The sequence below is a fragment of the Hyperoodon ampullatus genome (assembly GCF_949752795.1).
Source record: "Hyperoodon ampullatus genome assembly, chromosome: 7".
NCBI classification, from domain to species: domain Eukaryota; kingdom Metazoa; phylum Chordata; class Mammalia; order Artiodactyla; family Ziphiidae; genus Hyperoodon; species Hyperoodon ampullatus.
The window spans coordinates 27,679,187-27,695,387 of NC_136920.1; the positions used below are offsets into that span (position 1 = coordinate 27,679,187).

The window sequence follows — 16,201 nt, forward strand, 5'->3', positions numbered from 1 at the left end:
CTCACAGAGGCCCTCCTTTGGGACGGGGCGGGGGGAATCGCCATCCTGCTCAGTGAGTGGTAGAAGGCAGTTAGTTCCCCTGAATGCCTTTAAAGCTTTTGGTCTGAGCCAAGAGTGGCATGGGGTACAATGGAGGAGCCTGGTGGCCTCAGCTTTTGTTGCTGCTGTTTTCAGGGTCGATGCTGAAATCCCAAGCCTAGAATTAGGCTGCCTCTGTGGGCTCCGGAGGCAGAGCCCTAAACGGCCCCCCTGGTCCAGTTTCTCCAGTGAAAAAGTCCTTTAATTTGGATTGGAGAGCAGGGCCCACACTTCCCACTGGGAACTGTGGGTCTTGGGGATTTAAAGGACGGGGCATGGGTGGAAGGGAAGGACTGGGAGGAGGCCCTTCTACTTCTTCCCCGCTACCTGCCCCTGACATTCTGCAGGCTCCAGGCTCTCCTGGGGTGGACACACATCGTTGGGCCTAGACCCTTGTCGTATTTATGGGCCAGACACTGGGGGCACCTTCTGGACAGCTTGTGCTGGATGTCACCTTCAGCTGTCTGGCCGTACCTTAGAAACTATTTATTCACCAGAAGCCCCAGGCACTTTAGGAGGTGTCACTTCGGTCACCTTGAAAAACCCCTGGGGGCTTGCAACCCTGGAAAATATTTTCAACTAGCTGCTTGAGCTGGATGTACAAAGGAATAGGCGTTATTTTATTGCTGTAATATTGTACGATACTGTAACTATACATTAATGTTGTCACTTATTGTAAATGTACTATGGTTTTATTAACAATAAACACTTGTTAACAATGACCTTGGCCTCATGGCTCCTGCTAGAGGGTTACCCAAAGTTCTGAGCTGGGGAGGAGCCCATTTAGGACCAGGAAGAGAACCCAGAGCTGATTCCCTGGTTACTTGGGGCACCCATGTCTCAGAGGGAAAGAACCCCTGCTGGAAGCTGTGCTGTGGCCACCTGCCAAACCCTGCCCTACCCCACTTAGTACCTGAGCCTGGGTCCAGCCCTCACTGGGCCTTAGTTTTCCTGTTCTGTCAAATGTGTGTTCCCATTCGTTAAGCACTTACGTGCCACTGAGCTGGACTGGAAGGACGGGAACACAATGCCAGGAATAAGCTGTCAGATTTTTCACAGAACTGGAACAAATAATCCTAAAGTTCATATGGAACCACAAAAGACCCAAAATTGCCAAAGCAATCCTGAGGAAAAAGAAAGCAGGAGGCCTAACCCTCCCAGACTTCAGACAATACTACAAAGCTACAGTAATTAAAACAACATGGTATTGGCACAGAAACAGACATATGGATCAGTGGAACAGAACAGACAGCCCAGAAATAAACCTACTCACCTATGGTCAATTAATCTTCAACAAAGGAGGCAAGAATATACAGTGGAAAAAAGACAATCTCTTCAGCAAGTGGTGTTGGGAAAGCTGGACAGCCGCATGCAAATCAATGAAGTTAGAACACACTCTCACACCATACCCAAAAATAAACTCAAAACGGCTTAAAGACTTACTTAAATATAAAACATGACACCATACAACTCTTAAAAGAGAACATGGGCAAAACATTCTCTGACATAAATCATACCAATGTTTTCTTAGGTCTGTCTCCCAAGGCAACAGAAATAAAAGCAAAAATAAACAAATGGGACCTAATCAAACTTAACAAGCTTTTGCAAAGCAAAGGAAATCATCGATGAAACAAACAACCTACAGACTGGGAGAAAATATTCACAAATGATGTGACCAACAAGGGCTTAATTTCCAAAATATACGAACAGCTCATACAGCTCAATATCAAAAAAACAAACAACCCAATCGAAAAATGGGCAGAAGACATAAAGAGACATTTCTCCAAAGACATACAAATGGCCAATAGGCACATGAAAAGATGCCAATAATTAGAGAAATGCAAATCAAAACTACAATGAGGTACCACCTCACCCCGTCAGAATGGCCATCATCCAAAAGTCTACAAAAAATAAATGCTGCAGAGGGTGTGGAGAAAAGGGAACCCTCCTACACTGTTGGTGGGAATGTAAATTGGTACAGTCACTATGGAGAACAGTATGGAGGTTCCTCAAAAGTTAAAAATAGAGTTGCCATATGACCCAGCAATCCCATTCCTGGGTATATATCCAAACAAAACTATAATTCAAAAAGATACATGCACCCCTATGTTCACAGCAGCACTATGTACAATAGCCAAGACATGGAAACAACCTAAATGTCCATGGACAGATGGATAAAGAACATGTGGAACATACACGCAATGGAATATTACTCAGCTGTGAAAAAGAACTCAGCAACACAGATGGACCTAGAGATTATCATACTAAGTGAAGTCAGACACAGAAGGACAAATACCATATGATATCACTTATATGTGGAATCTAAAATACGACACAAATGAGCGTATCTATGAAACAGAAACAGACTCAGAGCACAGACCTGTGGCTGCCAAGGGGGAGGGCAGTGGGGGAGGGGTAAACTGGGAGTTTGGGATTAGCAGACACAAAGCATTCTATACAGAAGGCATCAACAACTAGGTCCTACTGTGTAGCACAGGAACTAGATTCAATATCCTACGATAAACCATAATGGAAAATACAAAAAAGGAGATATATATATATATATATATATATATATATATATATATATATATATATATATATATATATAACAATCACTTTGCTGTAGAGCAGAAATTAACATTGTAAATCAACTATACTTAAAAGTGTTTAGAAAGACAGCCGCCAGGGGCTTTGCTGATCTGCCCCGAGGCCAGGTTCCCCACACCCCTGATGCAGGGGGCTGCTGGGATAGTTGTTTGCAAACCCTCCCTCATACAGTCAAAATCTGTGTGGCCCAGCACAGTAAGAGGGGGGCCTGAGGAGGGACCCCCGCCCTTTGGTGGCTGCTGCCTTCAGACCCTGCTGAGCCCAAGCTGGCTGTGTCACCTGTTAATGCAGGGAGGACCGGAAGCCGGTGACTCAGGCCCAAGGGTTTTCTGGGGTCAGCTGTAGTTTGTCTTAGGTGCGAAGTCCAGGCAGAAATAAAGGCTTTGAAAAATGTTTCCTGCCTGAAGCAGGCAGAGAAATTCCTAAGGCCGCTGGGAACACTGACTGGAGTGGCCGTGGTTTGGTGACCGACAGGCCAGGACTCCGGAGCTGGGGGACAACGTGAAGACCGCACGTGGTCAGTCCCAGGAAAGGCCTGCTGTGGGCTTTGCTTGGTGGAGCCCAGGCAGGGCGGCCTGGGGCCCTGGCCTCCGTGGGGAGAGGGCTCAGCACGGACCATGGCGCCCTCTGGGGGCCTTGGGGAGGAGGCGCGCCCCTCGGCACCATCCTCCTGGTCCGAAGGCCCAAGGGAGCTTGGGGTGTGGTCCGTCCCCAGCACTCGCCACCTGCAGGGGATCCCCCGCGGAGGTCCATGTCCACCCTCCCCACAAGTCCCCCAGCCCTGCAGGACGTGCCTCAGTCAAGCACGCAGCCTAAGACACAAGATCTAGTCAGCACCTGGCTCCAGACGGGAGCTCAGCCATATTTTCTCTTTTTGGGGGGCAGACGGTTGAAGGGAAGGTGAGATAAGGGAGGGGTGGGACGCTTTTGAGCCTGCGTGTAGCAGAAACACGCTCTAAAGCAAGCACTTAAATAATTAGAAAAAAATCGGACATTCTCCAAGGGGCCAGGAGGACTAGAACGGAAATGGGGGTGTGTCTGGTCACCTCACTTGCCCCGGCGGCCGGGCCTCCTCGTCGGGACACTGCTCCAGAGCATGGGGGCACCTCTCGTCCGCTGCCTGCTCCAGGCTGTCGGCAGCCAAAGGCAGGCCGGGAAGAAGACGGTGAACTTCTCCTTAGCAGGAGTCCCTGAAAAGCAAGGGGGACTTGGTTCCACTCTAGCTGCCCTGCAGGCAGTGAGAAGCTGGGCTAACTCAGCCGGCATCTCCACAGGAAAGCCATCCAGAGCAGGGGGAGCCCAAGTCCAGCCCGGGCCACCAAGGCCGACCCCGAGCCTGCCCTCCTCAGCAGCGTCTGGCCCCTGCTTTCCTCCTCCCCATACTTCCCTTTCCTTTCTGCTCCTGCTGGTTGGTTGCCCGATAGCATCCAGATGCCAGATTATCACAGCTTTCTCCTCAGGAGAACCACTGCAAGCAACGCAAGAAAAGCTTCAGCATCTCCCTTTCCTGCCGCCCCACCCTTCTGCAGAATCCACACCACCTTTCAACTTTCACCAGTTGTTTACAGAGTGGAGGGCAGCCGCCTGGAGTCTGAACTGCCTATTCAGGCCCTGGGGATGCCAACCCCGCCCCCTCCAGGCCTTCGGACCCGCTGCTAGTGTAATGGCCTCTGATAATGAGTCTACATTTGTCCAAGGTGACGGTCACTGATTTCCTCCCCTCCCCCAGCCTCAGCAGCCCCCTTTGTGTCCTGGTCACCCCGGAGTCCTCCGGGATGTGGGGGACAGATGAGCACTGGAAGCGCTGAAGCCGGCCAGTACTGGCCCCCTCCCAGCTCGGGCGGGCGGGCGGGGTGGGAGGGGTGGAGACCATTGAGGACTATTCTTTGTTCCGGCTTCTGCAGCCCCTTCCCCAGGCTGGTGACTGCATTCATAGGCCGCCTATCTGAATTCATTTTGCAAGTGAGATTTCCTGAGACAGCGAGCTTTACAGATGTCACTCTGTCTGGAGGCCAGATGGTGAGGTCTGGGGGAGGCGTGCCTTTTCAGGTTTGGAGGAGAACCCAAGATCACAACACCAAGTGCAGAGACCTGTTTAGGAACACACGCTTTGCAAATAAAAAGGCCAAGGCTGTACATAGTAGGCGAAATGCTCACTTCCCTTTCATGCACAAAGGGAAAGGCTGTCAGTCAAGAGGCTCGTCAGAGAACACAGAGCTGGACTGCTCTGACTACAAAGCGCACGCTCCTAGCTGCCCTGGTGGGCCTCTTCTAGCACAGGCTGTGGTTTAGAACAAAGCCAGCCAGGCCTCATTCAGTCCATCTTAGCGCTCGTGGGTAACGGAGCAGCTCCCCGGGTTACACTGGCGCATGCCACAGAACCCAGAGAGGCTTGGTGAGTGCCTGCTGCACGCCAGGCACCGTTCTCAGCCCTCAGGCCGGCCCCGTGAGGGAGGTGCTGTCATTACCACCTGCGGTTTACAAAGATGTGGACCTGGGTTACGAGGTGTGCCCCAGGTCACAGCAAGGGCCAGGCAGAGCCAGTGTCAAGGCCAGGAAGGCTCCCTGGAGCAGATCAGAGGGCGGGCGTTGGGGCTAGAGGGGCCGAGCAAGGGCTCGGCCGATCTGGGTCCTGCACCCGTGGGACGATGTGGCTAGAGAGCTTTAAGATGCCATTCGGCTCAGACCATTTGGGGCTGTGACTTTGCTTTTTAGCCACTCTCCTTAAGAAAATCCTCTTTGAAAGGCAGGCTCAGGCACTCACCTGAGAAAAATGGATCAAAAATTTTTTTCATCTCATTAAACTTTCCTTCAGACTTAACAGGGGGTCTGCAGCTCCAGGAGACAAAAGGCCCTACACCTACGGGGACAAGGCGCGGCGGTCCCAGGTACACAGTCAGAATCTGCTTGTCTCCCCGTGGCCATCTGTCCTGGGAGTTGCACGTTTAATCCTCTTTGGTCCAGAAGCTCCCTTTTCTTCCCTGTCCACACACTAGACTTCTAGGAACAAGATTACCTATCAGGGCTGAGGAAAGGATCTATTTGGACTCACTGAGGACCAGTCCTTTTAAAGTCTATGAAAAACAAAGGAAGATCAGTAACCAAGGCCACCACATGAATTTTCAAAAAATAAGGAAAAATACAGAAGCTGAAATCCGACACGGTCAGCGAGCTCTGAAGGATCGCCATTAACCCACATGCGGAGGTGGAGAGAAAGGCAGATCAGAACCAGAGCACGACACAACTGACTTCCACTCTGAGCTCTCCTTGCACCTGGTGACGTGGAGGAGGAACAATCCTATAGAACCAGGAGAGGGGAAATTCCCTGGCCGTCCAGTGCCTAGGACTCTACGCTTCCACTGCAGGGGCCCCTGGTTCGATCCCAGGTTGGGGATGCAGGGTCAAGGTTTCAATAACAATGGTATCAGATTCGGGACTGGAAAGCAGACACCATCAAACATTCCAAAACACACACGAAGCCACCACATAATCTCTGTGGAGACCAAACGACCTGACGGGGGCTTGGCAGAAGAGGCCCAGCTGCTGGCTTCCAGGTGCCATCCCAAGTCCCTCGGAACCACCACAGTGAGCACCGGTCAGCACGGCCACTTCTCCCATGGGCTCCTGGGCCAGTAAGCCCTGGCCACGCTGCCCACCCTCCGCCTTGATGCCAGCACCCTCCCAAGTGTACCAGCAGCCAGGATCCACCAAAAGAAATGAGCAAAGTGCAACTTCCACCTACATTCAGTTGACGAGCACACAGGCAGCTGATCTCTCTAGGATGTAATTTATTAAAAATAGATTCTCTAACCCCCTCAAACCCTGCTAGCAAAAGGGTCTTTGCCAACATTTTTTCCCAAATGGATGGAATAACAGGTATTGGGGACTCAGATGTCATATCCTTCCTATCCTAAGAACTCAGGCTTTTCTGGGCCACTGGCAGGGCCAGGAGAGGAATGGCACACGGCAGTGTGGGTCCCAGGACACCAGTCCTGGCTGGACTAGAGCCTCTGCGGCTCCAGGCCCCAGGGAGTTTGGACAAGTTCATAACAAGGGGCCCTGGTGCTCCCCCAGCAGCCTCCTGAACATCCCCAGAAGACTGTGTACTTGACGCCTGAGAAGGAACAACAGCCAGCGTGGCTTCTACACGTGCGAGAAGGAACCGAAAAACCTGGGCCCAAAGCAAAATATGAACGAATGGGAAAGACAGGCCTGGACGGTGGGGAGGAGAGACGGTGCCAGAGGTTTGCCAACCATCGAGTTCTAAGCTGACCCATTCAGAAGTGACTGCTTTTAATAGTCTAGTCAGCTGCCACTCAGTCCAGCCAGAGACAGTTCAGAAAGTCAGGGTATCTCCTTACGAGTCAGCCACCGACACCCAAGTTACTCTCCACTATTTCTTCCACTTCAGTTTTGCATCTTTTTTGTTCTTGACATCTCTGTTTTTCTTGAACTTTTTGTTCTGTTTGGGTTCTTGTTTGGCTTCCAACTTCCTTTTCTTGTCACTGGAGAAGAAAAAACAGGAATAGAAAGAGAAAGAATGAAGCATGCCTGGATCTGTAACCTTTCAGACTGCTTTGCTTTAAGCTTGCTTTGCTTTATCTGAAAAAGGGTTTCCGCCATCTGAAATGTGATGTAAGAACGTGCAGTCACACAGCAATGTCCTCCGCAGGCCTACAGGGCATTGTGCTGGGGTCTGGGGGTACACCATACCAGCCCAGCTCCTGCCCTGACCAAGCTCTCAGTCTGTGGAGGAACAAATCTACGCCTTAACTCCTGAAATCTGTACGTTCCCCCCTCCCAAGACTTTAAGAAAAATCTAAGGCGTTACAAGGAAAATTCCTTCCCACCACTTACCACTAAGGATTACCCTGGAAACCAGACATATTATCCCAATGACGAAGATAGTCCATAATACACAGCATGAAACTCCCAGGAAAACCATACAATACTTTTTGATGTGTTATTTTATTTTTCCTAAATGAGAAGAAAACTCAAAGGAATAGTAACTCGGGTACACATTTCAGCTGGCCAGTAGGTTCCTCACAGGTAGATTAACGTGAGAATAGCTCGGCAAATGGCCACCTTCCTTTCCCCTTATAGGTTAAAGATTCTCTCCAGTGTCATTTTGCCCTGGAAACAAACACCTCCCTATAAGGGGAGGGTGAGCAATTCTGTCCTGAGACCTAACAACACCTCAATGAAGTGACTGCTCAGAAAACAGAAGGCCTCAAAGAATTCGGAATGACAGTTATCAGTATTTTTACAGAACCAGGCCGTCTCCACACCAGGCCCAGAGCCGGCCTTGTTCAAAGCCACCACACTCAATACGCAGCTATCGCGGGCCCTGGGCTGCATCTGCCATATTGTCCAAACCAGAAATTAGGACACACTGACAGCGGGCTTTCATGCCACATCAGAGACCATCAGGAAAATGAGGCTAGCACCGATGCTGGAATCTTCCAGGTAGCACAGTGATTTATGGAGACAGGAGAAGAGAATATCTGATTTCTGGGAACTATGGTTCCTAGAGTCACAAGATTTCCTCTTTCCAAATAAACTCTTCAGGGGACCCTGTTTATGGCAATGCCAAGAACTCACCCTCCCACAAACCCACAAACCCCCAAACCAGCTGTGGAAGCCTCATCTCCAGAGGCCCAGGGCAGGGGAGGCCTCACTGTCTTCCCAAGGGAAACTCCAGTGAAAGTGCCGCCCCACGGAACCACTGTCATCTACAAACACACCGCTCTGCAGAGAAGCAGCTGAGGGCGAAGGTTTTCGAAGAGTAGTCCAGGGAGTCCTGGAGTCCCCCAAGACCCCTCCTGGTGGGCCCCAAAGTCAAAACTATTTTCGTAATAATCCTAATACATTATTTGCCTCTTCCACTTTCATTCTCTCCCAATTGTTTTGTTTTCCAGAGGCTACAAGATGTGTGAAAGCACAACAGATTGAATGCAGAAGCAGACAGGAGAATCCAGCTGCTTTCTAGTATGCCAGATATTTAAAAGATTCGCAAAAATGTAAATGCAAAACAATGCCACTCATCTCACTAAAATTTTTATGAGAAAGGTATTTTTAAAAACAAAAAACCCATAACGAGTCCATGACTGTTAATTCTGAATGAATAAACATTTTTTAATTTCTGTTTTTCATTTCTAAAATGGGAAATTTTTTTAATTTAATTTTTTTTTATACAGCAGGTTCTTATTCGTTATGTATTTCATACATATTAGTGTATACATGTCAGTCCCGATCTCCCAGTTCCTCCTACCACCACCACCACCTCCCCCCCAACCCCCGCTTTCCCCCCTTGGTGTCCATACATTTGTTCTCTACAACTGTGCCTCTAAAAAATGGGAAATAGTGATAGATAAAACCCACATGCACAAAAGCCCTTTGGGGTCCTCAATAATTTTTATGATATAAAGGAACTCTGAGATCCAAAACTTTGAGGACCACTGGCTTAGAGGAAGGAGAGTATAACAGGTAAAACTCTGGGCTTTGCAGTGGACAAACCTGGTCCTGATTCTGGCTCTGCGTCTTACTAGCTATATGCTTCTTGGGAAGTCACTTAACACCTGAGAGCCTCAGTTACTTCATCTTTAAAGAAGTGATATACCCATAAAACTCCTAGAAGAGAACATAGGCAAAACATTCTCTGACATAAATCATACCAATGTTTTCTTAGGTCAGGCTCCCAAGGCAATAGAAAGAAATAAAAACAAAAATAACAAATGGGACCTAATCAAACTTACGAGCTTTTGCACAGCAAAGGAAACCATAAACAAAATGAAAAGACAACCTACAGAATGGGAGAAAATATCTGCAAATGATGCGACAGACAAGGGCTTAATTTCCAAAATATATGAACAGCTCGTACAACTTAAAAACAAAAAAAACCACCCAATCGAAAAATGGGTAGAAGACCTGAAGAGACATTTCTCCAAAGACATACAGATGGCCAACAGGCACATGAAAAGATGCTCATCATTGCTCATTATCAGAGAAATGCAAATCAAAACTACAGTGAGGTACCATCTCACGCTGGTCAGAATGGCCATCATTAAAAAGTCTACAAATAACAAATGCTGGAGAGGGTGTGGAGAAAAGGGAACCTTCCTACACTGCTAGTGGGAATGTAAAGTTGGTGCACCCACTGTGAAAAACAGTATGGAGGTTCCTCAGAAAACTAAAAATAGAATTACCATATGATCCAGCAATCCCACTCCTGGGCATATATCCGGACAAAACTATAATTCAAAAAGATACATGCACCCCTATGTTCACAGCAGCACTATTCACAATAGCCAAGACATGGAAACAACCTACATGTCCATCAACAGAGGAATAATGGATAAAGAAGATATGGTACAGATATACAATCGGATACTACTCAGCTGTAAAAAAGAACGAAATAATGCCATTTGCAGCAACATGGATGCAACTAGAGTTTATCATACTAAGTGAAGTAAGTCAGAAAGACAAATACTGTATGAGACCACTTATGTGTGGAATCTAAAAATAACACAAATTGAACCTATCTATGAAACAGAAACAGGGACTTCCCGGTGGTCCCGTGGGTAAGGCTCCACACCCCCAATGTAGGGGGCCCAGGTTCAATCCCTGGTCGGGGAACTAGATCCAGCGTGCGTGCCGCACTAAGAGTCCTGCGTGCCACAACTAAGAGGTCCGCATGCCGCAACTAAAAGATCCCGCATGCTGCAAGGAAGATCCCGCGTGCCGCAACTAAGACCCAGCACAGCCAAAATAAATAAATAAATATTAAGGGGAAAAAATAGAGATCAATAGAGCAAATCTGGGGAAAAGACAGGGTCACAGCAATTTAAAAAAGCACAAATAACGAAGAAGCTGTGTGTTTTATCAAGGAAGGTTTCAAAAACGACATACACAAATTGAACTATATATGTGTATAACACACATAAAACCCTATTAAAAAAGCAAAATAATAACCAGGTTTGAGGGGGTATAGTGCAAGGGTGAGTTTAGAGAGATCAAGCTTAATAAGCCTGAAAAAAACCCCAAAACAACAGAAACAGAACCTCAGAGATAGAGAATAGACTGGGGGTTGCCAAGGGGGAGGGGGGTGGGAGAGGAACGGATTGGGAGTTTGCGATTAGCAGATGCAAACCGGTATATACAGAATGGATAAACAACAAGGTCCTGTGATAAACCATAATAGGAAAGAATATGAAAAAGAATGTACACATATGTATAACTGAGTCACTTTGCTGTACAGCAGTAATTAACACATTATAAATCAATCATACTTCAATAAAAATAAATAAATAAAGCAGTGATGTACGAAAAAAGCCCACCTCTGTCTTGAGCATGAAGGGGATGCTGCATTAAAGCCCCCAGGAAGTGCTCAGGTAGCGGCAACTCTAAGGCCGTTGTTCTCAAGCCTGTCTCCCTGGCATGTCTGAGAATACGGGGGATGCAGAGATCCAGGCCTAAGCAATGGCCCTGCCTGATCAGTGGGAGCTATGATACAAAAATAGCATCCCTCAAAGGAAAGAATAGTGACTTTCCTCAAAGCTTTTGCTCCAACCTCCTATTTCCTAGAGAAAGTTACCAGCGAAGCAGAGAGGCCAGAATGCCTCCCCTGCCTGATGTATGCTAGCCCCTCACCTTTTCAGGCTGACAACTGAGGCATTCTGCCCGGCTTTGTTCAAAACTTCATTCCATTCTTCATCGTCCCCACGGATTATGTATCTAAAAAATAAAAGGAAATATCAAAGCCTGCTCAAAAGAAGAGAAGCCCGCTTAAAAGAAAGTAAGAGAGTGACAACGTTTTCATCACACACGTCCTACCACGAAAGCCAGGCCGAGCTGCACCAGCCTTTGAACGGCAGACAGCAGGGGACAGGCGTGCAGCTGAGCTCCAGGGGACAGGAACTTCACCGGAACAAGCACGGTCAGGCCTGCCAGCAGGGGTCGATCCGCACAGAAGGCAGCTGCCCGACTTCTCCTACCTGACTCTCAGCAACTGCCCACCAGAGGAGCCTCCTGTCACCCCCAGCATCTCCTTGCTCACCGCCACCTCCACAGCCCACACGCCCTTGGACTGGGCCCTGTCTGCCCCACCTTGCCCCACCTCTCTGGGATCTGGCAGTCCTGACAAGTCAAGGCTTTGATGCTGCAAAGCGGTGGGCAGAGCCCAATACTTTGCCCACGGACCTCCCGGCCGCCTCCATCTCACATCCAACAACCACCATCACTAATGACCCAGCAACGGGACTACAGGTCAAAGAGGCTCAGAGCCCACCAAGTCTGGAGCGGTTATTCACATCAATCTACCGGGCGGGTACCACCATTATAGCTGCAGCTCAAAGAGGACTGCAATCTCCAGGGCGTGGAGGGTTCTAGAACAAGGGGTTTTGTTGGTTCGTTGGCAGTAGGATCTTTTCTTCAAACAAATACACATCAAAAGCCAAATATTAAAAAGTGGCCACTGAAAGTGGATGCTCATGGGTCAGCATTTCCCGCCCTAAGGGGCCCGGGGCATGACATGGGACCCACAGGATCTCAGGAACACGACCTGCAAGTCATGACTTACAAAGTGGCAGAGCTGATCTAGGGAAAACAAATCCTTCAAAATTATGCAGTTAGTCAATTAGTAGGTTTTTAGCTGCTAGTGCTTCTAAAAATAATCCCATGAAACACAGCTTCCAGGGCACCCAGGAAGCGAATCAGAAGCAACCAGCAGAGGTTCCGTGCTTCCCACGAGGGGCCTTACTGAGCGAGGTCCAGGTTCTTCAGCTTCCCCACTTCTTTCTTGTGTTCCTCCTCGAACTCCTTTGCTGCTTCGTCCTGTGGTCGAAGTCCCATACAGAGAGTAGGTCAGAGTCAGGCAGGGGACAAATGGCAGGGAAAGGCCAGGGGGCAGAACATGACCACGACGACCAGCAGGCCTCTCCTTCTGCACGTTTCCCTCCCACAGCATTAGAGGCAGCTCTTACTCAGTGTGTATTAACATAAAACGTGCCTTCTGAGAACCTAAACGATCAAACAAGTAGTTCACAACAGCAGCTGCCGTACTGCCAGCTCGCACACATGCTCAGCGGGGGGCCTCGTCAAGGGCCGGGTGGGCACGCGAGGGGCAGGGAGACTCGAGGAGCGTGCCCCTCACACCCCCAGAACACTAGCACCGGGGACTCTCCTACAGGGGAGAGGGCGGATGTTCGGTGTTCGTACCAGGTCGTCACTCAGCGTCTTCATCGTGGGCTCCATAACCACGGCCTTCACTGCCACCATTTGCTCCTCGATGGCCTTCTCCTGCACCTCATTAAACAGCTACAAAAGACCAAGGCCAAGAAGCAGAAGGTGAAGGAGCAGCAGAGGCCCAGTCACTCAGTAGCAGGTCGTTCCACACGCGCCCTGCACGGTTTAGGAGAACACACGCTCACGGGGGGCACAGGGAATCCCCGACTGGAGATGTCACACTCCCGTCAGGGGTGCCTCTGGGAGAGAACGCGGACCGTCACGGATCCAGCTGAAGGGTGTGTGTGTGTGTGTCTGAAGGGTGTGTGTGTGTGTGTCTGAAGGGTGTGTGTGTGTGTGTGTGTGAGAGTGTGTGTGTGTGTGTGAGTGTGAAGATCTGCAGCAAACACAGCCAAATGTTAACATTTCTGCATCCTGGGGCAGGGAGTGGGCTTGACACATTTTCAACACAGGCCAAAGCCCTGCCCTCAGCTGAGGTTACCTTCACAACCTTGCGGATGATCCGGTTGAAAAGTCCCATCAACTGGCCTGAGGGCAGCTCAATCTCCTTCTCCAGCTGGTCCACAGACTTGTGCTGCAGGCCAATCCCCAACAGAAGAGCCTGGGGGACGGAGAATCTGTTGGAGTGGCTGCCAGGACAGGCTTTTGCCCATTAAAACGACACCAAGAACCAGAGTTACACTCTCTTGACCAAAACACTGACTGACACTATTGTGGAATCTTCCCATTCATCCTGTTACTGAAACCACCAGGAAAACTCCCTCCTCCTGAAATCTCCAAACTAACTTCTTATCCCGGCAACTAGCTGCTTTACGGCTACGTTACAAGTACAAGGTGCTCCTGGACCTCTGATGAAGCAGAGTAAGAATCAAGGCAACGTGGTGGGATGGAAGAACGTGGGTCCGGACTGCAGCACTTCTACTTACTTACTGTACTGCTGGGCACACAGCTCGGCTGGAAAGCCCAGGAGTCCCCACGTGTAAAAGCGGAGACCACTAACCCCGCCATCAGCACCACGAAGAATTAAATGCACAAAGGTATGTCAAAGCATCAGACCAACACCCAGCATATAAACTGCTCCACAAAACCAGCACACGAGCAGCAGGTAACCTACCGACTGGGCAGCAGACAGGGCCAGGTCCCCCAGCTGGTTCAGGAAATACATCCGGGAGATGGCCGGGATCATGTCCATGATGAGGTGATAGTCAACCATGTTCCGTGAATACATCTCCAGCCTCTTCAGGTCATAGGGGAGGAAGAGTGCTTCCAGTTCCTCCCGGCACAGGGCTGGACATGCGACAGAGCCAGACGGGTCAGGTGAGCCCAACGCCCTTGCAGGGTCTGACGAGATTCCCAGATGGCACTCACAACAACAGTCCCCAGGTGGCACCCAACAGCTGCTCCTCCACCGGGCCTTCAGCAGGAGCCAGGCAGGAGCCACCTGAAAGTGCCTGCCCACCCTGGGCCGCCCTGACCCGCCTCCTGCAAAGGGGAGGCAGCTTGGTCCACGCAGGGAGGGGGACGGATGGTGTGTGACCCTTGCTCAGAGTTCCACGCCAACACATCAGACCAAGAAAGGCTCCCGTGCCCTGGGGTTAGAGGAATGCAACACTTTCCTCACTTCGTCACTTCTCCTCAGGACGCAGCTTCACAGAAAACAGGCATGCTCCACCCAGCTCGACAGATTTTTACACCAAAATATAATTGGCCCAAAAAAAGGGTATACATACACGTAACTAGCAAGAGGGAAAAAATACCCCACGGCTGTTAACACTAATGATCCCTTACACCTTTTTTTGTATTTTAAATATTCAAACAGAATCTACATGCCCAAAGCACTTCTATGTGTTGGCCACAGAAGGTGGACAGCATACTCTTATTACAATTTCATGAATGAGGAAACTGAGCCTCAGAATTGAGCTAGTTACCCTAGCTCATAGGATTTAGATCAGGTTCCATAACTGACCAGCTGTAGGCCTTACTTACACCTCTAAAGCCAAGTCCTACCCCCCATGAAGGCACAGTGTGTGACAGCAGCCCTGAGGCGGAGCAGGGCCTGCTGAGCAGAGGCGGGTGGGGGAGACGCAGGCCTGGAACCAGTCCCTCCATTCCTAGTCCAGCCCTCTTCCTGGACCACATGCCCACCGCCTGTTCCACACAACCAAGCCCCACCAGCCCTCCGGCCGCCCCACCAGCTCACCCGGCTGCACGGGTTTCCCGATGTTCCTGTTCTGAAGGATGTTCAGGGCCAGGGAAGGAGAGAAGGTGCTGAACTGGTAGGACAGCAGGGCTAGGAATCGCCTTCGGAAATCTGCGGGGTTCAAGCACACGGTGTCAGAGGTCTGCAGGCCCCTGTGCCTGCGCCTGGCCACCCTCCACCTCCACTCCCACTCACCTTTCCAAAAGGCAGAGAGCCAGGCGCCCTGGTCGGCCTCATCCTCGTCCATCAACGTCTTCAGCATGATGCACGAGTGCTCTCCGGTCAGGTCGTTCTGGGAAACACAAATCCCTAACTGGCACCAAGACCCCCTTTTATGAAGAAACTGCCACTGCTGAAGGGCGAGCACGCTTACACGGGCCCTTGCTTCCTCCCCAGCAGGAGAGGCGGCCTCGCCTTCATTCTCGCAGGGCCCACTACCTACACGACAGCTTCCAGAGACCACTTTGCCCTGCAACTTCTAAGCAGGTGCCCCAGCAATGGCGCAAAGCTGCTCAGACCTTCGGGGCATGTCTTCTGCTGGGAGCCCCTTGCTCACATCAGGTCAGATTCTGAACCGAGAGGCATTATAGCTTAAACTCCACATGATCCAATCAACGTGTTTTGGGTGCTGGCAGCAATAACTGCATGGCCAAAAACAAGCACGGCAAGAGTTCCCCTGCTGGCAACAGGTTTGCAAGTGCAGGACTCCTTTAGGTACTAAAGCAGTAACCACAGGTTTTAAAATTTCTACTACACAACAACCACAAAGCCCAACACCATAAAAATAGCTAATGGATTTCAACTGAAGGGCATTCAAGTAACAAAACGCCACCATCAAGTCACAAACAAGCCGTGCACAGTACAAGACCACAGGGACATACCGTGGTCTACGCTGAACTCACTGGTTGTGTGTTCCTTGCAGTCGACCACCAAACTTACATTCCAGCCTCGACCAGGGTCATTGACAAGGACCTAGCCCCTCTACAGCGGCTCCTGCCCACGTGGAAGCAGCCACACACCCAGTGGTCCTCATCAGTCCAGCTTTGAACTCTCAGATGGGTGCCACCCTTG

The 16,201-nt window shown here is 49.9% G+C and overlaps 1 protein-coding gene across 2 annotated transcripts in view; it reads right to left on the minus strand.

Annotated features, from left to right (window-relative positions):
* Positions 1-6,964: 6,964 nt before the first annotated feature.
* Positions 6,965-16,201, minus strand: part of NAT10 (N-acetyltransferase 10) — a gene marked incomplete at its 5' end in the record, with an annotated part of 36,834 nt that continues 27,597 nt past the window's right edge. For both annotated transcript variants that reach the window (XM_079707584.1, XM_079707583.1), the window contains 8 exons: positions 6,965-7,193; positions 11,338-11,421; positions 12,446-12,519; positions 12,904-13,002; positions 13,412-13,531; positions 14,045-14,217; positions 15,131-15,241; positions 15,326-15,422. In XM_079707584.1, coding sequence (XP_079563710.1) covers positions 7,082-7,193; positions 11,338-11,421; positions 12,446-12,519; positions 12,904-13,002; positions 13,412-13,531; positions 14,045-14,217; positions 15,131-15,241; positions 15,326-15,422 — 870 coding nt within the window. In that variant the 3' untranslated portion in view covers positions 6,965-7,081. The remainder of the gene's footprint in view (positions 7,194-11,337; positions 11,422-12,445; positions 12,520-12,903; positions 13,003-13,411; positions 13,532-14,044; positions 14,218-15,130; positions 15,242-15,325; positions 15,423-16,201) is intronic.